A 26,185-nucleotide genomic window follows, 5' to 3' on the forward strand; every position below is an offset into this window, starting at 1 on the left:
TCATGGTCAGGAGGGTCAAAACTCACTCTGTGATGGGAAAGAGCCATATGACAGAAGTCAACAGAAAGACCTTGATTTATGCTGCCACCTCAGACTTCTTTTAAATGGACAGAGCTCTTGATTTTAATTATCTAACTGGAAATTACACAGAAGCTGTTTGAACAGGAGTAAATTAAAGATTTGTATCAGTTACATAGTTATTGCAAAAGAGGAACAATTAGCCATAATATGACATAAAACAGATGTTTCTTACTGCCTGATTATTGTTCAGAAATAGATCAGTATTAACTGTTGGCAGTTCACAGTTTGCAGGTGTCACTGGTCTCAACTCAGCAGCACATTCAGCATGTTCTCAGGTAATCTGTGAAAAAACTGATAAGACTGTTCCAAGCTACAGAAAAAACATGGGACCACAATATGCATACAAATGTTTCTCTACCTGCAGGTTGAGACTCCTCAGTGGACAAAGAATAATTGCCTTTATATGATGATTAAACATTTCTGGGGAGTAAATTTACTCGCATTTTTAATTTAAATTCACAGCACTGAAATACTGAGCTAAGATAAAAACATTAATCCTGCAATTCCTAACAAGTAAATACACACTGTAAATTAATCTATTGAGTTGTGCTTGGCAAGGTTTAAAAAAAGAAAAGAAAAAGAAGAGAACTGGTTATATGGCTCAATTTCGTTTACATGAACAAAGATTATTAGTCCGAAAATCATTCATTATATAATCCTCAATAATATGAAACCATAATTTAACTGCAGTCTGTTGGTTTCCTTAGTTGCGCTATTATTTTTTTATGAATTGGCTTGAATAAATACTGATTGGATCACAACGAACTGGCAGTGCCTAAGATGATTTTATGAATTGACACCATATAAACAAAGTTCAATTGAATTTATTTTGTCACAGTAAACATTTAGTCATTTGAGTTTCCTAAATGTTTAAACTAGTAAAATTGGTACTTTTAATAATTTATAATTATTTCTATTTAGTTTTTTTTTTATTTTTAATTAGTTGCTATTCTTGTTTTTACTCTGTTCCATGATTTTTGTCATATTTTTTATTTATATCAACAGCATTCAAACATAATCTGTGATATCTATATTTCTTGTATTTTCCACTATTTCTTATGCGTTTATAGACCAAAATATTAACAGTGCTCTTTTTTTTTAAAAAAAAAAGGTTGAGTGATTTATTAAACTATGAGTAAAAACAGAAGCAGTAATTTGCAGCTCTTTTATATCCCATGTTCTGTTGGGAATATTAAAAAGACCTTTTTAGAACTAAAACCAGAGATTTTTGTTTCCATGTATTCCCAGTAATCATCGTTTCCAAAGTGACATTTTTCCTCTGATGCATCATGTAGAATTTCAGCTTCTGTTGTAATATGTGCAGAATGCTGCTTGTTAATTAAAAAAACTAAGTTTCCCATGAATACAACATAATCTGAATGGCAGCATATGCATCTTTACTTACAGAATTTAAGTTTTCAGAGTTCTAGCAGCTCTATAGCATCCATGTATACGTTGCTTTTTAAATTTTCTTATTTTATTTTATTTATTCAATCATGATAAATGATTGATAAATTACATTATGTTAGATAATTGCAGGATTGTTTAGACCCTTTCGAAGAAAAGGTGCTTCTCACACACATTATCAATGATGTGGGCACATTTAATCAGAAGTTCACTTTTAATTTTATTTGATAAATTCTGAATGGTAAAAACATTAACAAGAGGAAGCAAACTGAACAAATTAATATTTAACAAATTCAAAAAAAAAAAGTGAAGGTAAAAAAATATTTAACAGGTTTAGAATTTTTTATACAACTATTTACAGATAAGGATCCATTCTGAGCCAGTATAGTAGGAAGGATTTGTGACAATATTTCTAAAAGGAAAAAAAAACTATATACAATCAGTAGCTTAATGTGGCTGCCTAGTCAAAGCAACAGCACAAGGTATGGTTGACTTCTGTTCATGACAATCAGTGATTAATAGTACTGACAATCCTTGTTATACTATCAAAATGTAATGATTTAAAAGGTCAAAAAAAGAAAACAGTTTTACTTAAATGTGTAACTAAACTCTTGCTTAACACCTTTGAGGTAGTACACCTTCACAGTCATGAACAGGAAAGTAAAAAAAAAAAAAAAATCTTTACTCAGCAGAAACTTCATTCCTGTAAGTCAGCCTTCATTTACAGATAAGTTTAAAAGCTAAAACACATCTATATCAAATCAGTTTGTTGAATATCCATTTATTGTTCAAATATACAAAATAGAAGGGATTGTGCAGAGTAAGATCACCATATTTGTGTTGAACCCTGCGGTGAAAACATTCCCTCATGAGCCTTGAAATACACAAATAAGCAGATAAAGAACAGACTAATAGTGGGGTAAAGCATTCAGATCACAGCATTTCTGCTATTACAAATAAAAAGAGAAAGTATCAACTGACTGAAGAAGGAAAACAGTTTGGGTGACTATTAAAACTACCTTTTTGGATAAATGTCACCAGCACCGAATATACTGAAGTCCCTGCACACCAGAGTGGAGATAAAACGTAGCTGCTCTACAATGTACACAAGGTGCTTTGAGTCTTATGTGTTTACTGTGGAAATAAAAACATGCCCTGCCTGCCTGCCTGCCTGAAGGTTGCATCAAAGTAAGGTGCTGAATAAATTCTCCTCATCCTCCTCTTTGATCATGTATTTACAGAGACACTGTCACCAGCACAGGAGTGGATCCCTCTTTACGCAGTACTGCATTCAGGTTATACTTGTGTGCGCCGCTTGTAAGTGGTAATCACTGCAAGACCCAGTTCCAGCAAAGCCACTGATGACAGATTATAGAAAATTAAATCTGTGATGGCTAGACAGTAGACGACTCCAAAAAAAAACAAACAAAAAAAAAACCAACAAGCTTTGACATATGGCTCCGATTTCATTCGTATGACTGCTAAGAGCCGCTCCGAGGACAGACATGGACAAACGTGCTTGTCAAATGAAGGTTTTGTGGATCAAATGACCTCCACCTTACGGCTTTGCCACCACAGCTACTGTCAGAATTTCAATAAATAAGATGGCTTTTTTTGTTATGGAATACTTGTTTGCGTTATGTTTTAATTTAAGAAGCGACGGCATCGTCTCGCTCCGCAGTTGCAGTGCAGCTTGTTGTCGTCCTCAATGGGAAACTTGTAGTCGTAGGTGAGCTCTTCTCCACGGTATATCTTCCTCAGGGCAAAGATGACTATGTGCTTGCGGCCGTCCACATTGATGACGCGAGAGTAGCAGTTCGGCTCACAGGAGTGATTGATGAAACGGGCTGCGTTGCCTTGCATCGTCGCATCCACCACGTCAAAGTCATCAATGCGGAACATGTAGCAGCCGATGCCCTGATGTAAAACGACAAAACAGTCATTATTTACAGATGTCTCATGCATTCAGTAGCATAAAAATGCAACATTTCCTCCAAGAATTTTTCATCAGTTAACCTTTAATATCCATTAAAGGTAGGCATCTCTTTAAGCAATAGCTGTATTATGTATTTGCTCCTTCTACTTTCACATCAGTTCAGCTTACTTACAGAGAACGACCCCACACACTCATGTTTTACCTGCTAACTAGCATGTGAATGCATTTGATCACCAAACATTAAAAATAAACCTAGCAGAAGAAAAAAAAAAGTGCATCTTGATTACAGCTCAGTAGCAATCCTGCTGTCTTATGTAGTATCATTCCTCTCAGGCTGCTGATTGATCTGTCACTCACAGATTGTGTAATAGAAGGTTGTATTAGCCTCTGGTGCAGGAGTAGATTAGCGGCCTTCACTCTGCATTCCTCAGGGAGCCGAGTGTCCATTACCTCTTTCTATTTGCATCACAGCATGTAAGGAAACATATTTAAGATGCAACTCAGTTTGTCAAGTTTACATGCTGTTATCTCCGCATGGCTCAGTGTAGAAGGACACGTCTACATAGAAAGTACTTTTACTCAATGGACAAAATGTCAGTTTTCTTTACATGTCAAACCCCCTCCTGCTTCCTTCTGCTTCACATTAAAGTAAAGCTGCATGATTTTTTTACAATTTTAACCTGATTTTCTCCTGTGTATGGGTGTGTATGGTATGAAACATTAATAGGTAGATAAGGTTCATATAAAGAGAAAATGCCAAGTAACTTGCAGTGGTGCAACAATACAGGACAATACCCAAATGCAAAGTTAAAGTGTTTGTACCTGTAGTCAAAAGTTTAAGGTTGCTACAAGAACTGGCATTAAATTTTTCTACTTTAAATATGCAGACTATTCTTTTTGGAGCTAGAGAACAGCTGCAGCAGGTCTACTCAGGGGTGGATCATCATTTGACTTTGGAAAAAGCTGCACTGGCACCCTATTCATTACAGTGTGTTTTAAAATCCAGGTTTTAGCATATATAGCTTTAAATGATCAAACACCAGTTTATATCAGTGACCTTTTGCAGCCTGACATTCCCAGCTGGTCCCTGAGATCACATGATCAGGGACCGCTGGCTGTGAAGCAAACATGGCTGAAAATCAAAGGTGACAGAGCCTTTGCAGCAATGGCTTCCTCCCTCTGAAACTCCCTTTCTCTCTCTTTCTCTTTTTAAAGCAGCTAAGAAGTAGCTTTTCAACTTGCTTTTGCTTCGTTTTATTTGTATTTATGTGTCCTATGTTGTTTTGTGTTTTATTGTGTCCCACTTACCCAAAAATTATCATGAAATTTCTTACTAACCTTGCCGTCATAATATTTCTCCCGCTTATCAGTCAGGACAGAGCGAATGACCGTGCCAGCATACTCGATCACCATCTCTCCAGCCTCAATGTTCCGCTTGCAGAAAAGCCCACGACCGTGAATTAAAGACCTTCAAAAGAAAAGTTGAGAAACTTATGAGTTATCATGAGCATGAATAAAATGAGATTCTCAGGGTTTTTGTTGTTGTTACCTGTAAACTCCTACTGCTTCTTTAGAGGTTTTTTCCAAGTGTCTGAACCTCATTGCCATGGGAAGCTCACTGTTCGTGGCTCTCCTGATGAATGAAACACAGACCAAGAAATGTTAGCGTGAACGTCTGTGCCTCTTAACTTCCCTTGAGAAAATTCTCACACTCAGTCAACAATAGTGGCACTGATTTAACGGACTAACCTAGAGGCTTTCAGTGGGAATTCATCCTCATCTTCATCAAACGGGCCTGCAAGGTCAGGGAGTGCTCTGTGCTGTGATGCCAGGAAGTTGAACATGTCAAATGTTGCCTTCCTAGTTACAGAAACAGGAAGGAAAAAGAAAAAAAATAATAAATTTGCTGTGCACTTTAATAGAAAATACAGAAAAGATTAATGAAAGCACCCTTTACTGACACATACAAGTTCTCAAAATAAAAAAAAAAATAAAAATTGTGATGTAGAGTAACTGCACCGTGTGTAGACTTCAGCTCGTGCGCAGCCACTTGGATTGAGGGGAAGCTCTTCCTCAATGTCATCACAGCAGTGGAAACGGAAGCGGTGGCGTTTGCAGTTGGCGGCGCCCTGCAGCTGCTCCAGCAGGAAGATGACAGCGTCATGGACAACGCCAAGCACCCGCGGGCCACTCATCACACCCAGAGGAAGCTGCTTCAGGTGAAAGCCTGCTCGAGCTTCAAGGACGCCGTCAATCACAGCACGCCAGGCAACTGAATGAGGACAGAAGTAAAGGATTCACACGCAACGCAGGCTGTTTTCCTTTCATGTGTTCAGAGAACAAGCCAGAGGAAGACTTTTTTGTTTTTTCTTAAAATGCATTCAGGTGCATAGCAGTATATAAATACACTGGTTTATTTCTGACAAATGAATCAAAGAAACAAAACAGCTCTTACCTTCTATGCTGTTCGCTTTAACACTGAAGCCGTCATCACTGGTGATTTCAAAGCGCAGGTGGGGCTGATTCATGTACGTCTTCTTCCTGTGTCTAAGTGCAGGCGCATCTTCTTCTGAGCTAAAACCTGCAGAAATAAAAGTCATAATAAATTCAAATTTCACCTTTTTTGAAAAGGACACTGGATAATGAATGCATAAAAAAAAAGCAACAATATGAGACCCAAACACAAACATGAGATGTTCAGCCTCAAACCTGTATACGGGCCCCATTCAGAGAGGTCTCCGTGGCGAGCACTGACCCACGTATGCGTTTTACCTTCAGGCCAACTGTTGGTTTGTGGGAAAGTAGATGGACTCTCAGCCTGAGGACGCCTGAGCAGGGAAAAGAAAATTAAGTGAGCAGAGTATAAAATTGGATAGTATGTCTTTGAAGAAAAAACCCCCCAAAAAACAAACAAATAAAAAAAAACTATAAGTAATTACCTAGCATGCTCACTTTTAGTAGCAAATGTAGGTGCAATTAATCCCACCCACAGGTGATAGCAAAAAAATAAATAAATAAAAGTCTTGGGCTTGAAAATTTTTAAGGTGTTCCTCATTGACACTGCTATAATTGATCGTAAATTTCAGCACAATATTATCAATATTATCAATCATATTACACTTCCTGTTGAATCTACAACTATTTCTATATTAAAAGCATTTAATTCTAAATTGTTTAAAAGCAAAATTTACACACTTTTCGTGAAAGAGATTATTTTAAAGATTGTTATTTTAACCACTGACCTGTGCTTTGGCAGAGCCAGGTCTGTGGTTATGGTACAGCAATATATATATATATATATAAAAAAAAGATGGTAATAGTGATACTCCATGTGACCACAATATGGTCCTCACACATGTAATGCTTACCCAAAAGTAAAGTTTCCCATGTTGTCACTGACAAAGTGAAAATGCTACCATACCCTGTGCTGGAAAGCCCATGTTCTTATCTGTGCTGCAGACTGGTTTGAAGGCCACATTTCTTAGGCAGACTCAGGCTGTTTGGGGTCCGATCTGAGATCATGCTCATGTTCTATGTGCATAGTACTAGGCTTCCCTATTACTATTGAAGAAGTTCTTTGCACAAGATAATATAGAATGAATTTATGGAAGTAAAATAAAAAAAAAAGAAAATGGTTAACATATTCTAAAAGAAGTGAGAAGAAGCATGGCTTGTTGGCTCCCACCCCTTTGTAAAACTTAAAAGTAACATTTATACATGTATGTATTATATGTACATATAAACAGTACATAGACTTCTCCTCGTGTCAATTGGGTAATGAAAAAAAAATTAATACAAAATTACCAAAAATCATTAATGATCATTGCCTCTAAAGAGCATGTTTTTTTTATATACATGATTGCTGTCTGGTAAGATATATAAGTGAATTTCAGTAGTTTTGACTGTATACAAAATGGATCTGTGTGTTTTATTGCTTATTTCTGCAGGATGACAAGTGACTGTAATGATCTTAAAAACAAACAAACCTGCAAGGTGTAGGAAGTGGTGGAGCAATGATTTTCAACGGTTCCACCTTAGTCTTGCTCTCCCGGTCCAGATCGAGAACATCTTTTGTTGTTGGAGCCTTCATTCTAACACCACTCATCCTGTGGGTAAACACACACACAAACAAACAAAAAACAAAGATGCTCCACTTGAAATGATTTTATCTTTTTCAGCTATCTGAGGTGCTGAAAGTGGTTGGATTAATGCAATGATTATTATGAGAGACAACTTAGTCAACTCAATCGGAAATAAAGTACTGTAGGTTATTTTTTCTGAAAGGTTGTTATTCTGCAACACAGAATGAAAGAGGAATCGCATTTGAAAATATTGATATTTGAAAATATAGTCTGGATGTGTAGTGGGGTAATAAAGACATTATCATTTTAATACCTTGCTTCCTGAACATCCTCCAGCTCAGTTGATGGATCCTTCAAGAAGTCTATCTTAGACTTCTTCCTGGAGGGCCTTTCAGACACCGAGGACACTCTTTTGACTCTCACTTGATTACGTGATAAAACTGATGTTTGCTCTTTAGGAAACACACTGGGGGAGTCTGACCGACTGCATGATGATCGATCCGAGTCTTCTGCATCTGGAACCTTGGAAGGATTTGGATGCGTGGCTTTTGGCACCCGAGTGTTGGTGAGAATGATGGGTTTTGGCCTCAGTGCGTCCCGGTGAGTAGCCATCGCTCTGTCAATGATAGCCTGGGCAGTGTTTTCTTCAATGTTCGGAAAATTAGCTGGCGGAGCAGTCTGTATGCTGATAGGAACTGAAGCAGCTGGATTAGCGTTGTTTTTCAGAGGTATCACTCTGAAAATGAATTTTCTTTGTGAGGTTGTGTGGTTACTGGCAGAAGCGACGTTTTGGACCGGAGGACTGGCCTGAGGTTTTATTATGACACGAGGTGTCGGAACAGAGTGATGCAAAGTGGAGCCACTGTGGAGAATCTTAGCAACCTGGCTAATTTTATTATATGCAGGTGAGTTTGAAGCTAGTGTCTGAAAAGTATTTGTTCTGGGGTCTTTGATGAGAATCTGCCCCTGTCGGTTGACGAGCAAGACCTGACGGGCAGGAGTCTGTGGTGTGGGTGAGCTTGCTGCCTCAGCCGGACTCTGAATCACCACTTTCTGCTGCTGCTGACCCTCTGGCTTGGAGCTGTCTAAGCGGATTGCAATAGCTCTGCCTCGTGTAGCCCCTGGCTGAATGGGTAAAGCGTTTAGGCCATTGATTATTATAGGGGAGGTGACTGGGCGTGGGACTGTACAGATAGTTGCAGGAGCAGCGGAAACAGAAATGTTATCTACAAGCAGACTGGGTCGTAGAGGCAAGGGCACATTGATTTTTGGCTGGTACTGAGGTTTTGGAAACAGCTGCCTGGGGTTTGATGTAGTTTGTTTTGACTTCACTATTACAGTTTTAATTTGTGATATGGTAGATTTTTTGGTTTTGGACTCTGGAGAGTGATTAGGATCATAATCAGGATCATTTAAATCGTCCTGAAATTCTTCGACTGAGTCAGCTGATGAGCTACTGTCATCGTTGTCATCAACCTCAGTCTGGTTCGAGTGTACAACAGAGCCATCTTCAGCAGAAACAAACTGACCCGTAACTGTGTCCAAAAATACTTCATTTTGAGATGTTTGCAGGGGTGATGTCACCACCACCTCCTCCTCCTGTAACGACAGCTCATTGTTGATGTAACCTGAATCCATAATATCAGGAGGTGGGAAAATTTCCTGAAACTCTGGTTCAGTTGTTTGTTCCTCAGTGCTGGACTTTGACTCAGTGTAGATTGACTCCAGTCTCTTTAAAGCGACTGTTAACTGTTTTGTAGGTGTATTATATGTGTGAAGTTTAGTTTCTTCATCAACATCCTCACTTTCATCACTCTCTGACCCTCCGTCTGCCCCATCCAACTGAGAGATTGATTGTGCTGAAGGGAGCTGGCTGGAGGTGTCTGAGCCACCTGCTGTATCACACACCACTGTACGTGAAAATTTTAAGTAATGGCTGGAGCCTTCATCTTCAAAGCCATCCTCTTGATTGTCTTCCCGGATCTGTACATCCTGCACCACGTTCTCCACTTCCCCTCGACCTCCTTGTGATCCACAGTGAAGTGCAACATTCTCAGAGAGCAGAGCTTCATCAAACTCTAGCTTGGCGTTCAGCATGGAGGCCACAGCTACTTCTGTATCAGTGTCAAACACAGTGTACGGCAGCTCCTGAGACATTAGGTGGGATACTTCCTCCTCCAGGTTATCAGGAGCAAGTGAGATCCCATTCGTTGTGGCCACAGCTGCATCTTCTGCCTCAGATGACGCCAAGAAATCTTGAGGAACCTCTGCAGACACTGGAGTTGTGATTCTGAAGTTCTGCCGCCCCCTGGGGGAGTGAGTAATTGCTTGCTGTTGAGGCGAATGCTCTGCAGAGATGCTAGAGCTGGATCTAGGAGGAGAGTTCCATACTGGGGATGTTGAGTTTTGTAGTGATAAAGGAGGAGAAGCTGATCCGAAGTTTGATGGTCTTGGAGGGGAGCTGAACAGGGCAGATCTGGAGTGGACGGGTCCACCAGAGCGGAGGGTTATTGGTACAGATGGGTCGCTTTCAGTTGGTGAGGAACTGCAGCGACTTCTTGATGAGAGCCTGCGAGGCCGACGGGTGTCCTCAAGGTCTCTCAGCGTCAGGATGTGATGGGATTTGTAAGGAGCAGATCCTGATAGCATTAAAAAAAAAAGTGTTAATCAAATAAAAGAATATGAAGATCTGGACTAACACTTAAAATACAGTAAAATTGTTTATACACAGACATAAAAAATAACTTAAAAAATAACCAAGACAGTTACTGCACTTACCCGGTGAAGGAAGTGGACGAGATGATCCTCCAGCAGGTTTCCTGGTCTGTGTGTAACCAGGACTTCTAGATCTAGGTGTGTTGTGTGTTTTTGAGTTGGGTGATGGGGTTGTGGACTTCACTGGACTGGATGAGGAGCTTAAACGTTCTGGGGACTCCATATCTGCATAAAAAATATATTTGTAATAGAAGTGGAAATCGTCAAGGTATCCCAAGGAAGAGGAAACAACCACTAAAACAGATTATTTTAATGTGTTTAAAGTACACTTGGCATGATTAATTCCAGTTATTAAATTCTTAATCTTGAGTACTTTTAAATTAATGTTGCACCCATTATAACTCCAAACAGTTTGTAATTATTTCAGTATAAAAAAAGACTTTCTGTAGGAAAAAAAGAGGATTTGCCTTCGGATTGGTTGATTTCCTAGAGGTTTGTGAATCTGTGCTACTCCAGTCGCACCAGTTGGGAAGCTACTGCAATTGTTAAATAAGGAAAGACTAACACACGTTATGTTTTCTTGTAGGATATCACCTCAAATCCAGAACTGTAACTATAACTGGATGCAGCACTTTACAGCCAGATCTCTGCATGGTAAATATTCTCATTAGCTGCATTTGTCCAACACTAAAGATGAAGATAAAGATGAATATAAAAAAATTAATCTAAAAAATTAACGCATTTAATCGCACTTTCCAAACAACGCGGAACAGTTGTCTGTGCACCACTTCCGGTACACAGATTAAATTAAATTGAAACATATGTCACACTCAACTATATCAGTGCTGCCATTTGAACTACTTTGGTGGTATATTTAGTGAGTTTTCGGCTCCATCTAGTGACTCTTTTTCAAAGAAGCGACAAGTGACAAATCTAGCAATTCTTTCTGGTGTTATTGGAGCGTTTTGGAAAGTGATGTGAAAGTATGTTTACTCTTCTCAATGAGCAGCGCTTTTGCCCCTCCCCTGTCCATTTATGCTCACAGCTGCCTTTAGAGCAGAAGTTCACCTCTGCTCCATGACCGGAGTGAAAATGAAACGCATGAAGCTGACACCAGCTGATCCCACCCTGGCTTACCTTCAGATATTAATAAAGAGTATGCATGAAAACATTTTAAAAGATAAAAGTATTGTAACATGTTGTAGACCCTAAATTAAAGTAGAGCTGAAGCTGCTATCTTAAGCAGTATAATGGCCTGCTGCCACAGGGATGACTTACAGAGACAACCTAACTCAGGTATTTATTAGAAGACAACAGAGCTGTCTCTGCCACAACTCACGCTGCTAACAGTTTTCACTGTTTTTTTTCCTCTTTCTCTCTTCCCACACGCCACTGCGTGCACCACACATCCGTTCCTCCCTCCAACATTCACAGCCTGTTTATTTTGGGCAGGGATATTTTTTTTTTCCTTTTTCTACTGTTTTGATTTTTTTCCAGACATTACTAGAGCTTAGGGTTAAAATATTAATGTCCACAAAAATACATTTTAATGAAAAAGGGCTTTTTGGGGCAAATATTGTTATGCGGTTAACTAATTACAAAGCCTGTAATTAATTAGACTTGTTTTTTTAATCAAGATGAACCTTTAAGACTGTGCTCATGCTCACCTCTGTTGCGGTTGGGGCTGTGAACTATGGTGTGATTCTCTTCTTTGTCCCACTTCAGCTCTTGTTCCTCCCCAGGGAGAGGCGTGCTCACTTCTGTTACCTTACAGGTGTACCTGCAGCGTTTTCTGGGGTCCACAGTGCTCCAGTACAACCGGGTACATCTAGAGTAAAGAGAGGAAGAATTAAAAGAGGAAGAAAGTGCTGACATAAAACACACCATCTTATAGTGCAATTAAAAAACATAAAACTGTGTTGATATGTGTTAAATAAAAATATTATGACAATTTGTGACACAACAACCCACTAAAGCAACTAAACTTAAATTGTGTGTTAAACATGACTTGAAATACCAAAGTCTGACTACGTAATGTCAATGTACACTTACTGATAACCAACAGGATACAGCATTCTTCCATTTGATGACAGCTCAGACAAGACACCAAGTTTTTGGATCTGAAGAGAACCTGAAACATTTTTCACACAAAAAAAGTTCAGCAGGTGATCTACAGCAGCATAACAGCATCTTTTCAGATGACAAATTCCCACCTTACAAGTTCTTACCTATCGTCATGGTGATAGATTCTGGCTCAAGGCCTGTGAGAAACTTTCTTCTAAGATTAATCCCCTCAAAATCCACATACACTCGCCGAGGGACTTCAAATCCTTTCCCAGACACCATCTGGAAGCAATACAATCAATAAAATATACAAAAACATAAGTGGGAGCATACAGAAGTAAAACTGGGGGTATTGCTTTTCTTTTACAATATATAAGCTATAAGATATAATAGCTATAAGAGTACTAAATAAAAAAATAAAAAAACAACTCAGAAGGCTTGTCTCCATACCTTTGCACTGACAAGATCCCTGTGCTCATGGCAGTACACCTTCCTGTCCTGCTGGAACACACACTTGTCGGCACGAGCACACATGAAGTGGAAATTACTCTGGCATGTGGCAAGACAGCAGCCCACTGTGGCACCTGACTGCCCGCAATGATCACAGCGCTGGAGATGGAAAGGAGGCAGAAGTGCATGGAAATATTTTTAAGAAAATGTGATGAGTTTAGACTACAAATAATTTTATTTATTCTATGATCCTCATTTACCAAGTGGCGCCCTCTTGAGACAGCACTGTGCACTTGTAGCAGAGCGCTATCCTGCTCATAGACCTCTGCAGACCACAGGCAGCAGTTAACATGGGCCCATTCGTTCTGCCCCAAGTACAACAGCCGTCCTGCCTCCTATCAGATGAAGAAATAAAAAAAGCAATACAGTGATATCACTACAGGATCTTTTAATAACAACAATCAATGAAAGCAGAAACCTTTTCTGAATTCATGACAAAGACGATGTTTGTATAAACTCACACTGGGAGCTGCATCTCCGTGTTGTTGGCACAGTGCACACTGCCTCATATCTTCAGTCTTGGTGGACTCTGTGGAGGCAAATCCACATATTTACTGAACTTTACATTGTAAATGACAAAACAGCATCTTCTGTAAAAAATACAAGAATCTATCTGAAGGTATTTTTTCCCAGAGTTTTATTTTCATTGCATTCCATGCTTTTAGCTCATGTGACATTGAAGAGAATATAATATTCCGTACCTTGTGAATACAGAGGGTGAGCCTGTGGTGCACCAAACTGTTGTGTGGTGATGGAAGACAGCATATCATCAGTCTTCTGTGGGCCCTTGGACTCTTTGGCTTGGTATGGCCTCTCCAGCCACTGTGCATAACTGTGTTCCTTAGAGGGTGGGAGGACCGCCTCAGGGAGCATACCACTAAAGAGTTACAGACACAGACATTTGACTGAACACTCACCTTAAGCTACATCTACACTGTAAACTGTTGTAATAAGAGCCTTTTGAACATGGGATCAACAAAGCACCCATCCACCCATCTAGTTGAAAGAATGAGTAACCTGTTAAATGGATTATATTGGGTAAACTTTACTCACCATGGGAATTCTTCTGAGAACGAGCTCCACTTTTTAAGATGACATGAAGGAAACCAACTGAACACCCGCTTCACTGCCTGTCAGAAATGCAAAATTTAAGTAAGATTGCATACAGGCTATTCTGATACCAAGTTCCACACCTTAGTACTGTCAAACCAGATATTCTGAGCCTAAAACAGTCAAGTAAAAAGGTAGATTTTTAATAGAAATCAACAAAACTGTGTCTCACTTGGACGTAACGAGCTTTGGACTGAATGGTCGGTCTCTGATCTTCAAGGAGATGTTCCTCTTCCTTCAACCATTTCTTCATCACAGCAGCAACATCTGCATGGAAAGCTTTCTGAGTACACAAAAACAAAGACAAAGGGTCAGGATTTCAGTCAGTATCAACTCACAGGATTAGGTTTCACAACAACAGCAGCGAACATGTAGACAAAGGTGATGTCTCTTCCATTCTCATTATTTAGAAGAAAAACTAAAATATACTTACTATTGAGGTATGGCCGCCCGCTCGAAACTTTTTCTCTAAAGCTTGTAGATCGCAGACAGGCTGGTGTTCCTTTAAAATTAGTGTAATGTTTGTTTCCTGACACTGAAAGACAATGAAAACCATCCCTAGTTCAACATACTGAGCCATAACATTAGAAAAGTTAGAGATGTTGTTTTCCGTACATTATCTAGCGCTTATGGTATTATGGTAGCGCTTACCACTTTACAGACAAGAAGGTGCTGGCTGGAGGAGAGCAGGTCGTTGAGCACCTCCCCCAGTCCGGCCATCAGCTCACTCTGCAATTCCTCCCTAAGACTGCTACTTTGAGTTTGGCTCCCTTTGCAGGGTGAACAGGTGAAATCCAGTTTGTTTGGCTGATTTGAGAACAGTCCAAAAAGCTCCTCTGCAAACACAAAGGCAGTCAGCATGGGTTTGGCATAAACCTTAAACCAGGGGTGCCCAAATCCAGTCCTCGAGATCTACCATCCTGCAACTTTTAGATGCAACCCTTCTCCAACACACCTGAATCAAATGACTGGCTCGTTACCAGGCCTCTGCAGAGCTGAATGACATGCAGATGACCTCTGATTCAAGCGTGTTGGAGAAGGGTTGCATCTAAAAGTTGCAGGATGGTAGATCTCGAGGACCGAACTTGGGCACCCCTGCCTTAAACCATAAAGTCATAGTAAGATGTCTCAGATGTTATGAATGTCATTACTGTCATTTACTTGAAAGCGAAGACAAGTTTAAAAAAAAAAAAAAGTATGGTAAAATGTATTATTTATTCAAATTATTAATTATTCAGGAGTAATTGCATAAAACATTAAGCATTTAAAGAGCAGCTGACAAATGTATGTCATCCACACATGGTGTATAATATATTAGACATGTTTTTCATAAATAAGTAAAGAACTTCAAGTTCAACTGAGTGCTTTTTTTTATAGAATTCATTGGTTAGTTTTGAAAATCTAAGTAATGAGTGTTGCTCACCTGAAAGTCCTTCACATCTGTAATGAATCCAGTGGCTGCACTCTGAACAATGAATCATCTGTGAGGATTTGCTACCATCTTCATAGCATTTGTGGCAGACGGTGCAGAAATTGCCTGATGTGAAGTAAACACAACTCAGTCACACACACCAGTACCACATTCAAACTAGACACATGTATGACCAATTCAGACAACTTGTAACTAATGATGTAGAAAATGTTGGTGTTGAAGAGCTGTTACCTTTTTTGTGGAGAGAGGTACACTCAGGACAGAGGTCCTGCTCGTGGTTCCACGCCAAGTCCCAGGTCTTTCCAGGCGTCACGCCACAGCTCTTACAACGAATACATGTCATGCACACCTAAACAAACAATGACACAACATCAGTGATGTGTAATGTGAATTGCATATTTTCACAAGAGATGTATTATTTTAGACCGTTAGAGCAGTTACCCAGGGCATGCTGCAGTTCATAGGCTTTGGGTATGTTGGTCCCAAGCAGGAAGGGTGGTAGCTGGTCTGACATCTCCTGCACTGCAACACAGGCTACAGAGGAAAAAACAGACAAAAATAAACAGAACAAGGAATGAATTAGAGGTTTATCAGTTAACTGAATAGCTTCACTCTGTCCTTTGTCATCCCAATCTCAAATTCAAAAGAATCCACTTAAACTGTCTTAAGATAGAAAACACAGGGAAATAAGTATATTTCTAAGTAATATTAAGAATTACAAATACATACATAGGTTGAAAACCCCCCAAAAAGTATGTGTTCCTCTGACTACTAGTTTAAATAATATTGTAAAAATTAAAATCATTGAAAAACAATGAATTGGAAACATTTATGTAAAATTTCTTGACTCACCTTTGTGCTTTTGCTTCTGCGGCCACACACGTGACAGAATTTGCAGCGCCGGCAACACCAGTTTTCCTTGGACTCTTGTGGGGGGCACTCCTCAGGTGTGAGACAGAAACTGTGAAAAGGCTCACAGCAGATCTGGCAGAAAATCATCTGATGGAACAGGAGACAAGGTTTGTTTTCAGTTGTTTGTATTTTTAGAGAGGAAGAGGAAAAAAATAAACAAACACTTCCACTTCAACTTTTGTTAAAGTCCTAAATACCTCGTGTATTCCTTTAGTGGCACAAAGCAGACAGACTGGCTGTGGAGTGGTTGGGACTGAAGTGAGAATACTGAGGCCACCCATAAGCCATACATTCTTGACAGCACAGTCCTCCTGGTAGACACAAGACAAACAAATGGTAAATGGTCTGAATTTATACAGCGCTTTACTGTACCTGGAATGATACCCGAAGCGCTTTACATCATACATCACATTCACACACACATTCACACACTGATGGCGGAAGCTGCCATGCAAGGTGCTCAACCATGAACCATCAGGAGCAAGTAGGGGTTCGGTGTCTTGCTCAGAGACACCTCGACATGAGCTCGACAGGCTGAGGATCGAATCTGCAACCCTCAGGCTACAAGATGACTATTCTACCCACTGAGCCAGGCATGGCTGATAGAAAGACCATTTAACATCAAACAAAATACTAGTGCTAAAAAAATCTGATACTTTATTAATCCCAGACTAGAAATTATGAGTGATTCTGAAAAACCAACATGCAAAAATTGCTTATAAAAAACAGTTATTATAGAGACTCACCTTGAAGTCTACACGGATCTTGTGCATTTTCTGCAACAGGCCCTTTTGGGGAAATCCGTTAGTTAACCCCGTCAGGGTGTTCACTGATGCACACTCTGCAGGACTCTGGGAATGAAGGAGATAGTGTGGGTCAGTTGTTGGACAGCTTTGCAGCACTGCCTCTTTCACAGAAGAGTCCTCCTCATCATCTTCAGGCTGCTCTTCTCCAGTGTCCTCCTGCTCCTCTTGAATGCCATCCTGTAACTCTGCGCATGGACTGACAGTCTGTGGAGGCCCTGGCACAGCTTTGCACACACTTTTATCTGTCTTAGCTTTGCAAGTCTCCATCAGAACGTCTGAATGCATCACATCAGACTCTTTGAATCTCTGAGAACACACCTGTGATGACACCTCTGCCACAGGTGGCTGCAGTTTGGATTGTGGATGTTGAGCTGATGATGATGGTATAGATTTGTGCAAATACAAGGCTGACTGCACCACAGGATGGGCCAAACGGTGCAAACACAACACCAGCGATTTCTGTGGAAAGTCTGTAATGTGATGAGGTGAAAGCAGAGAAGCTGGATGCATTTCAGGCTGGGACAATTCTGGAGGAGAATTTGTTATGGGACATGATGACTGTGAAATAGCAGGCTGTGTTAAAGGCTGGGACAATGGTGGATTGGACTGCGCAATAAACTGATCCACACACTGGGGCAACTGCCGCGGCAAAGACAGAGTGGCAGACTGCAGGATAGAGTCAGGCAGACGGTATAAGTGTATTTGTAGCTGCTGCTGCAGCTTCGGCATTGGGCTTCCGGATGTTCCAGATTCAGGGAAAGTTTCACTGGGTTCCATCTTCTCCATGTTCTCCTGTGCCTGTGGAGGAAGGCACTGCCTAAGCCAACCAGCAAGACGGGTTTCAAAGTTATACTAAAACTAGAGACATGCAGAGGTGACGACCGGCAGCAGCCAAAGGGATAGAGAAAGAGAGGAGTAGTAAAACTAAGAGCATAATAAGTTAGAATAAGTTAGCAAGGAATTAAAATGAAAAGGTAAAGCAGATTTAAGCAAATGCATTTTGCAGTAACAATCGTGCAAGCAAACACTCTTGACCAATGAAATAGATGTAGGCTGTTCATCCAAATAGAAAAACAGCTCAACAGATTAAACAAACAACATTCATTTAATCATTATCTGTACAGCTTCGTCCATTAAGGGTCACGGGAAAGCTGGAGCCTAACCCAGAAATTAACAGGTGAGAGGCAGAGTGCACCCTGGACAGGTCACCAGTCAACCGCAGAGCCAACACAGAGAGACAAACAACCACTCGCGCTCACACTCACTTCTAGAGAGAATTTAGTCACCAATTAACCTAACATGCATGCCTTTGGACGGTGGGAGGAAGCCCCCCTTGTCTTAAAAAAACAACAGCATGTTCACACCGTGGAAAGCATTTATAGTAAGGCTCACCTGCTTAATATTAGGGCTCCAAACTGTAACCAGATGTGACCACTTTTGAATCAGTGTGACCAATCTGTCATTTGGCAAAAGCCTTCTTTGTTCTATTTCTTTTTTTTTAACCTTTTGCAAACATCCACAGAAACACCAGGACAGGATGAAGCAGCGGATGCACTCATGCATAGTGCATGTGTCTGAGAATACAGTCGAAGCAGTGCATGGTGGTGCTAGGTTCAGTTTTTTTTAAATGAAAGAAAACCACTCTCATTGACAATGTGGCCTCAAATGTCTAAAGAGAATTAGACCAAAAAAAACAAAACAAAAAAAAAAACGTTGAAGGAGCCAAAGCCATATGCTGCCTTCAGACATGAAACTCTCATTCAGGTTATCAGGCAGAGATGCAGCACAAAAAAACACCTTTGAAGAATTACTTTATTTTATACAAAAAAAAATGTGGTTTGTATTCTGAGTCGGTATTAAGAAATGTTGCAATGTATGCAGTTTATTGTCAGTGATACTCACGTAAGCTTACAATGTATGTGTTCAGTTGTTTTTTGTTTTTTTGCTAATTCAGCATTTAGGTCAAACAATATTTCTTTCAACTTACAAAATGGCCATAAATGTGTGACATAAATGGCTAACTGCAGTTTTATCTTGAAATTAAAGGAAACTATCACAGAATATTTCTTTCATGTAAACCAAAAATGATTTATTATGAAGACATCTTGTTAAAAGGTGATATAAAAAGTGCTCTTCAACAGCGCACCAGAGCTCCTTGTAGAAAACACAAAGAAGAGTGCATTAAAATGATCACAGTACCATCATTTTGTAGGTTAGCTGTGTCACACGCTCCTACTTTGGTCCACACAACTGCTGCCAGTTTACAGGCCTGTTTAGTGTATTTATGTGTACATGATAAGCTGATAATAACTCCAGGCTTTCACACTTAAGTGTGATGGAGGTCGCATTGAACTGATAATGTGAACGACCATGCAAAAAAAGACAAACAAACAAACCAAAAAAAAAAAAAAAAAAAACAGTCTTGAGCATTAAGACCTGCAGTGTGAATGTAGTCACCATGAAGTTGCAATGCAACCTGTGGAGTCTTCAGGAAGCAAACAGAATATAATAGGATGACTTTTTACTGATCTCAAAACCAGAACTAGGAGTTTTATATGTACAAAACAAGTTTACCAAGGGCACAACAGGCCATAATGATAAAGTACCTCAAACAAAAATCATGCCACCGTGCTGGTGCTGCTAAAAACTACGACATACAAAGCTCATCTATCAAAACAGAGATACGGGTGCATGCAAGGTGCTTCATATGAAACTTTCAAGTCAGGAAAAATACTGAAGTACAGGATATTATAATAGTTAATAACAAAAACAAAAACATTTTTATTAAAAAGAGTGAAAACTGTGAGACAGACGTAGTACTGGGCAGGGTATTATTTGGAAAAAATATATAGTTGTTCTGTTAATCCTCACATTGCAAATTTCTTAGTTAAACAATAAATGTTTTAAAAGTTATAAATGTTCTGCCATATTTCATTTAAAAAAAATAAACAAATAAACACCAGCTATTTAGGAATTTAGTTGGCCAAAATAAGCAAATATAAATTTTCCAAAAATACCATGTGGCCCAAGTTTGATATGTGGTACATTAGAAGAGAGGAGAAAAACCTGCTCAATGTTTTTACCTTGTGAGCTCTTAGTCTGCTGGCAGCACTTTTGGAGAATGGCCGGCGATACTTTACCGCTTCAAACGGGGGGTCATCTGGTAGTGAAATGCCATCTTGCGGAGCCATATCTCCAAAGTACAGAAGCAAAAACATATCTAAGAAATCCAGCTTCCACTGAGTGTCCTGAAGCAAACATTTTACTGGGTGCATCAAAGACTTTCCTTACAAAACACTGTAATTATTAAGGAAATTTAAGTTGTCGATCAGTGGTTTAAGTGTTGTAGCATTACATCAAAATACAAAAAAAAAAACCAACTATTTCCCCAACATCTGTCATTATAATCCTTATTGAATTGATGTGCATACATGGAAAACAGGCTGAAACCAAATCTAAAGAGAAGGAAATGTCTCTAAAACTATTGCTACATAAACATACACACCTAGAAAGCTTATATCGGATCATGAGTAAGTAATTTTACATCCACTCTGTTTTATTACAGGTTTATATTACCAAGCAGCTCATATAGAAGGCCGCGGTGAGAAATAAAGATGCATTGAGTGAATTTGTTACCTTGGTTGGAAGCAGCAGCTACATTTGACTTGACTGCTGATTTATCTGATTTATCCTCCTTTGTTGCTTCTTTCTCGTCTTCAGATTCAGATTTAAGCAGGCTGCTGTAGGAGCGCGGCTTGATGTTACGCAGAGAATGCTTCTTGATTCCTGACACATCTCCAAAGCTCAACTTTGCATCAGAGCTCAATGTTGAGCCTGAGAACAAGAAGCACCATCATTAACTGCAATGTAGAACTTTACATTCAGTGGATGACTTAAATTATTATGGCAAACAAAACTAGAAATATTTATCCACAGATAAAGTGAGGTGGTCTGCCACCTTATGAGACACATACCTTTCGAGTGTTTTAAAGAGCGATTAAGCTTTGCTTGCTCAATCCGGTCACACTTCCTGTATCTGGGGAAAGAAGACATTGGAAAATGTAATTATATGTCAAAGGTAACATTCCAGTGTAGCCATCTACAAATGTGTTGAACTGTAAGAGTCAACTTGCCTTCATTAACAGGATTGTTTAATATGTGTTACTGGAAAGAAATAAAAAGTATTTTCATGTTTCATGTACAGAAAATTCTATACAGTATTTTGGGTACAAATTAACTATTAGAGCTCAATTTACCAGTGCAGAACTCACCTTTATCTAAAAATTATTCCCTCAAAACACACTGACTGAATTAAATGAATGGCCTGTCCACAAAGCAAAGGCTAAAATTTATGGTCATGTACCGTCTTGCTCTGTAAAGTTCTTATAACACCTAAAATCAGGCTAGCCGACCTAATAAAAGTGGAAGAAGTAGGGTAAAAGTTGTCTTAAACTCCTCTTCCTGTGCTGTATGAGATATAGAGATGTTATTGGCTAGATTTGTCTTTTTTGGACAAAGCCAGGCGTGTAGTATCCATCTTCCTTCAGGCTTTATGCCAAGTTAAGCTACATTAAGTTGTGTGATTGACTCCCACCATTGCCAGTAAAAACAAAGAGGTCAACAATATTATACATAAAAATCAACCTGTCCCAATAATCCTCATTAATAAAGAAAGATAAGAACTTTTTTTTGCAGTATCTGCTATCTCACATTCAAGTTTCAGACTTTGTTGAGCCAGCTCATACTGGCTCTGTTGAACTTGCTCTAAAGCAGAACCCCCACCTTGATGGACATCAGTGATAATTTAACACAGTTCAGAGTTTTATTAAATTAGTAATAAAATTAAATCTTCCAAATATTTAAAATTGGATTGATTCAGCCAACTTCTCCTCTGTGAGGGCTTACAAACATAAATGACTTTCATTTACAAAACCCTCGTCATCTGTGACTGAAAAAGCGTCCAAGCAACAGAGAAATTCTGCACACTAAACTGTTCACTTACATGCAGCACTGCCTTTTGGTGTTGGGCCCCCCGAACTTAGGTTTATCCAGGCAGTTGACACAATTTGCGCAGTCTTCTTCGACCATGCAGCCTTTGCAGCTCCCACAACGTCGGGAACGGACTCCCCCTGGTACATATTGGCTCAGTATCCTCCTGCTTCTGAACCTGTGGCCCCTCCCCCTCCCTCGCCTCCTGCGCTGGATGCTTTCCTGAGAGACAACCCACTGGGCTCTGCCCTGATCAGAGATGTCATCATCGTCATCATCATCATCATCATCATCTGCCACATCTGCAGGCGAGACACAGAGAGGATGGGTAAAGGAGCCAGTACCTGCCTGAATCACCATTATATATATTTGTGATGTGGGGGGGTGGGGTGGTGGAGGTGGGGGTTTGGAGGCCAGTACTTAACATAGCTGGAGACATTACAGGTCTAAGTGCTGTGACTGGAGATCAGTTATATGGACTTACTGGGATTTTTTTTTCCCCCAGTAAGTAAGCTTAGGTCCTGCAGCTGCTTTACTACTGGCCGCCTGAAGAAATAATCTGATAAAATTAAGTGACTGGATGAAAACCAGAGTCTCCCACAAAATCCATTAATGGTGGAAACTCTTAGTTAATATTTCTGAAACTTGATGACATCCTCTTCAGTCTCCCTGTGGTTGTGTTCCAAAGTAGACTGATATAAAGCTATTTCACAAGAGAAATTACTCGAATTATAATTTTAAATAAATAATGGATTTGAAATAACCTCGGGCAAGGATCACTTTTTGCTAAATTTTTTTTTTGTTTTTTTTTTGCTCTGGATGTGTTGAGTGAGTCTTTTTGTCAAACAGCACTTCCTCACCTCATACTGAGTGATGCTCACTTGACCAGTGTTGGGTAAAGCTTTCCAACAGCGGTGGCTAATCTGTGTGTGACAAAAGATATTTTTGCTGGCAAATATTTTAGTTACATTGAGCTAGAAAAAAAAGCACTTTTTTTTTTTGCGCAGCGTGGTAAGGTGGCCAAAATCTGACAAAACTGAGCTGTTTTACACATTTTCTTCCTGAAGTTCAGTTGCACGTTTAAAAGTGTGTTCTTTTATAGACACACTCATGGGGGGCTTTGCCTAACAGAGAAAATAACAGAAACTTAACTGTTTCATTAATTGTTTAATTAAGTTTTTCTACAAATCGGGGAAATTATTGAAAATAATACAAAATTTAGTTGTTTGAGTCTAATTTATTCATGATGAAAAGATACTATAGACACAGACTGAAGGTGTGGTTGTGCACCATGATCCTTTAGTTACATATACGCTACTCGTCTGAGGCTCTAAGTGGAAGCATTCTTGACTGATTCTTTTACAAGTCACGCTCTTTGGTTTAGCCTCAAGGTTTTGTCCAGGTTAAAACCAAAACAGTTGTAAAAAAAATGTGGTTTTGCATCATTACAGCACTTCCATCATAAAATTTACTGAAAACAACCACAACACACCCTTCACACACATTTACATATGTGTTTGCAAGTGCTGGTGGCACTCACCTCTAAGCTCTTTACCGACTTACCCTGCATGTCAGTAACATGGCACAGTTTAGCTAACGCCTTGTGAAAACTGAAAACTTTTTGTTGCAGCTTTAAAAATGTATGTCTACGTATAAGATCTGACATTCTTTTCTTAAGTGAAAGCCTGTGAGACTTCCCGGTGCATTCAAGTACACCTTCTTAAAGAAATCTAATCTTGAAAGAGAGGGGCAGTAGTTAAAAAATAGAAAATTTAGTTTTATTTAATATTAATTAAAGAATATTAATACCGCTACAGTTTCTTTCTATATACAATAAATATGGTTGATATATAGGTAGAATAGTATTTACCTACATTCTCTTCTTGTTATTCATCAAAATGATAAGTAAGCGGATACTAAAGAATCTAAACAGACCTGATTTGTATGGCTGATTTAATGCTTGAGCACCGTAGTTAAGTAATATTTTTCATTATTTCCCAGCAGTTAATAACCTTTATGACACTATCAATCAAAATAATGCAAACTGAGCTGGTTAAGTGTAAGAAACTGAATGTGTAGCCACTGAAATACAATTAATCTCTGCAAGTGTTTTCCTCTTTCTTAAAAACCTAAAGCCAGTAGCAGCAACATAATCGGCCAGAGACCTGCTGGAGCATTTTGTTTAAATTAAAACAATTAAACAGAATCCCACAATCAGATAAAAAAAAGACATGAAATAAAAACATTACTGCTTTAAGCAGACAATATTTTTTAAACGTTAGCTATTACACTTTCTAAGATCATTTTGAGAAATTCGGATGCCACTGATGTAAAATGACTCCATTTATTTGAGATGTCTCCTTTATGCTGTTTCCTGTCAGATATTGGAAATATCAAGCAGACAGAAAGCAGAAAGGATAAGCTAAATACTGAACAAGCACATTAGAAGCTTTAACAATAACTTCAAATGCTGTCTTCCTTTTTGTATTTCTGGCTACACTCTGCAAAGAAAAAGGCATGCACATTTTAACTTCCACAATCATGTATTTTACATAAGCTTTACCATTGAAAATAAATTATAATGCATTTAGTTCATTGCAAGGGACATAAATCAAATTTACCCGTTGAGTAAACTATACTGATTTCATGCTTTTAACATTTCAATTCTGACTTAACTTACAAATTTTTTTTTAAGTGTCAGATCCTTGCTTGTCAAAAATCTCTGTGCAAACATCAATAAATGAGGAATGTTTTACTAATGTTTAATAAAAAAAATGCACATGGAAACAGACTGTACCTTCTGCTGTGGAGGAGAAGGTGATGCCCTCCCTCTCGTGAAGCGGCAGAGCGCTGAGTCTAGGAATATCATCCGGCACCATGGCACGAGGCTGCCCCAAAGCCACTGCTGCTGCCCGACACACATGTTTGATCCGCGGACCCCCCAGCGGCTGCTCCTGCACACATACACAGATATTAAAAACTGGATAGGATAATAACAAATCATAAAAACTATTGATAAATACTTGATGTTCCAACATGGATCCAGTCTACTGCGATCTCAGTGATATACTGCTGGCATTAAGGTTTTAAAAGTGCAAATCCTTTAACGACAAGAAGAAAAATCAATATGATGCCGTTACTCTCCATCTGCCTTTATTGACAGGTTGCGTAATTTACTTATTTTAAAAGGTCCTCCATGAGATGTCATAAATATATATATATATTTTTTTTTTCTTTTTTAACATCTTAAACTTTTACCTGTGGTGGAAAATCTTTGGGGGACAGACCAACTCTCCTCCTTCTCCTCCTCCTTCCACTCACTGGCACATGTGTTTCTCTACAGCCCAACTATTGGTCCAGACAAGAAGAGACAACAAGCTTATATATGAAAAATAAAATAATTTTATAACTATACTTTCTAATTAGATTATCAAGATAAGAGTCATTTGACTAATAGACTCATGCTAAGAGATGGCTAAACGAATGGTGCAAATACAAATCTTCCTTCACTGCAGGGATTTTGGCAGATGTTACATATCAGTGGTCAACAGTCATTACCAGCATGTTACTGGTTCACTGATATTGGTTATTAAACTCATCATCAACATAGAGAATATCTTGCAAGAACAGTTTCATTTGAGCAAATATATAAAAATACTGGAGCTGGTTTTAAGTATAACTTCAGCAAAACATTTGAGAATAATTTACTGACTGTGTCAAAGGTGCATGCCACAACATGACATCCTGCAACTCTTGTTTTGTCTAACACTCCAAAACAAGAGATTTTCAGTTCACAGTTATATCAGAAATTAGATAGCAACAATATAAATAATCTACAGCACCTTTGAAAATATCTATCTTTATATCTGTACTATGTGGTTACCTGTGACAACTTGAGCTGCTTCTGCTGATCAATCTTGATGAGCTGAACTTTGGCTTTCTTCAGCAGGTGGAGCATCCTCTTGTTAGCTCCACTGAGACCGATGCGATGGCTGGGCCCACTGACTTCCAAAGCCTCACTGCTGTCTCCTTTTACGCTTGCAACTTCATCTGTGTGAAAGCACGAAAGCAACTCAAAGGCAACTCTACTTCAGATGAAAAATAATAAACCAAACAATCAGTAAACTACAGCTATTTATTA

The 26,185-nt window shown here is 39.1% G+C and overlaps 1 protein-coding gene and 1 long non-coding RNA gene across 4 annotated transcripts in view; one reads left to right on the forward strand and one right to left on the reverse strand.

Annotated features, from left to right (window-relative positions):
* Positions 1 to 2,253: 2,253 nt before the first annotated feature.
* kmt2ba (lysine (K)-specific methyltransferase 2Ba) overlaps positions 2,254 to 26,185 on the reverse strand; it is a 29,055-nt gene continuing 5,123 nt past the window's right edge. The window contains exons 3-36 of one of the 3 annotated variants that reach the window (XM_042011504.1): positions 25,928 to 26,094; positions 25,303 to 25,392; positions 24,842 to 24,998; positions 22,058 to 22,346; positions 21,030 to 21,091; positions 20,692 to 20,889; positions 20,139 to 20,248; positions 16,996 to 17,853; positions 16,447 to 16,560; positions 16,190 to 16,336; positions 15,779 to 15,871; positions 15,569 to 15,686; positions 15,329 to 15,442; positions 14,557 to 14,741; positions 14,339 to 14,440; positions 14,078 to 14,188; positions 13,849 to 13,925; positions 13,497 to 13,672; positions 13,257 to 13,324; positions 12,996 to 13,130; positions 12,736 to 12,894; positions 12,450 to 12,567; positions 12,274 to 12,352; positions 11,889 to 12,049; positions 10,285 to 10,446; positions 7,820 to 10,145; positions 7,411 to 7,530; positions 6,197 to 6,252; positions 5,880 to 6,005; positions 5,444 to 5,696; positions 5,174 to 5,284; positions 4,974 to 5,057; positions 4,763 to 4,892; positions 2,254 to 3,405 (exon numbers count right to left, since the gene is read on the reverse strand). In XM_042011504.1, the coding sequence (XP_041867438.1) occupies positions 3,133 to 3,405; positions 4,763 to 4,892; positions 4,974 to 5,057; positions 5,174 to 5,284; positions 5,444 to 5,696; positions 5,880 to 6,005; positions 6,197 to 6,252; positions 7,411 to 7,530; positions 7,820 to 10,145; positions 10,285 to 10,446; positions 11,889 to 12,049; positions 12,274 to 12,352; positions 12,450 to 12,567; positions 12,736 to 12,894; positions 12,996 to 13,130; positions 13,257 to 13,324; positions 13,497 to 13,672; positions 13,849 to 13,925; positions 14,078 to 14,188; positions 14,339 to 14,440; positions 14,557 to 14,741; positions 15,329 to 15,442; positions 15,569 to 15,686; positions 15,779 to 15,871; positions 16,190 to 16,336; positions 16,447 to 16,560; positions 16,996 to 17,853; positions 20,139 to 20,248; positions 20,692 to 20,889; positions 21,030 to 21,091; positions 22,058 to 22,346; positions 24,842 to 24,998; positions 25,303 to 25,392; positions 25,928 to 26,094 (7,529 nt within the window). In that variant the 3' untranslated portion in view covers positions 2,254 to 3,132. Of the gene's footprint in view, positions 3,406 to 4,762; positions 4,893 to 4,973; positions 5,058 to 5,173; positions 5,285 to 5,443; positions 5,697 to 5,879; positions 6,006 to 6,133; positions 6,253 to 7,410; positions 7,531 to 7,819; positions 10,146 to 10,284; positions 10,447 to 11,888; positions 12,050 to 12,273; positions 12,353 to 12,449; positions 12,568 to 12,735; positions 12,895 to 12,995; positions 13,131 to 13,256; positions 13,325 to 13,496; positions 13,673 to 13,848; positions 13,926 to 14,077; positions 14,189 to 14,338; positions 14,441 to 14,556; positions 14,742 to 15,328; positions 15,443 to 15,568; positions 15,687 to 15,778; positions 15,872 to 16,189; positions 16,337 to 16,446; positions 16,561 to 16,995; positions 17,854 to 20,138; positions 20,249 to 20,691; positions 20,890 to 21,029; positions 21,092 to 22,057; positions 22,347 to 24,841; positions 24,999 to 25,302; positions 25,393 to 25,927; positions 26,095 to 26,185 lie in introns of all 3 variants that reach the window. The other 2 variants (XM_042011502.1, XM_042011505.1) reach the window with 2 other exon arrangements.
* Positions 16,280 to 20,844, forward strand: LOC121656484. The gene is made up of 3 exons (XR_006013403.1): positions 16,280 to 16,356; positions 20,621 to 20,656; positions 20,776 to 20,844. It is a non-coding gene; the product is annotated as an uncharacterized LOC121656484 (long non-coding RNA).

The sequence above is a fragment of the Melanotaenia boesemani genome, chromosome 17 (assembly GCF_017639745.1).
Source record: "Melanotaenia boesemani isolate fMelBoe1 chromosome 17, fMelBoe1.pri, whole genome shotgun sequence".
Classification (NCBI taxonomy): Eukaryota; Metazoa; Chordata; class Actinopteri; order Atheriniformes; family Melanotaeniidae; genus Melanotaenia; species Melanotaenia boesemani.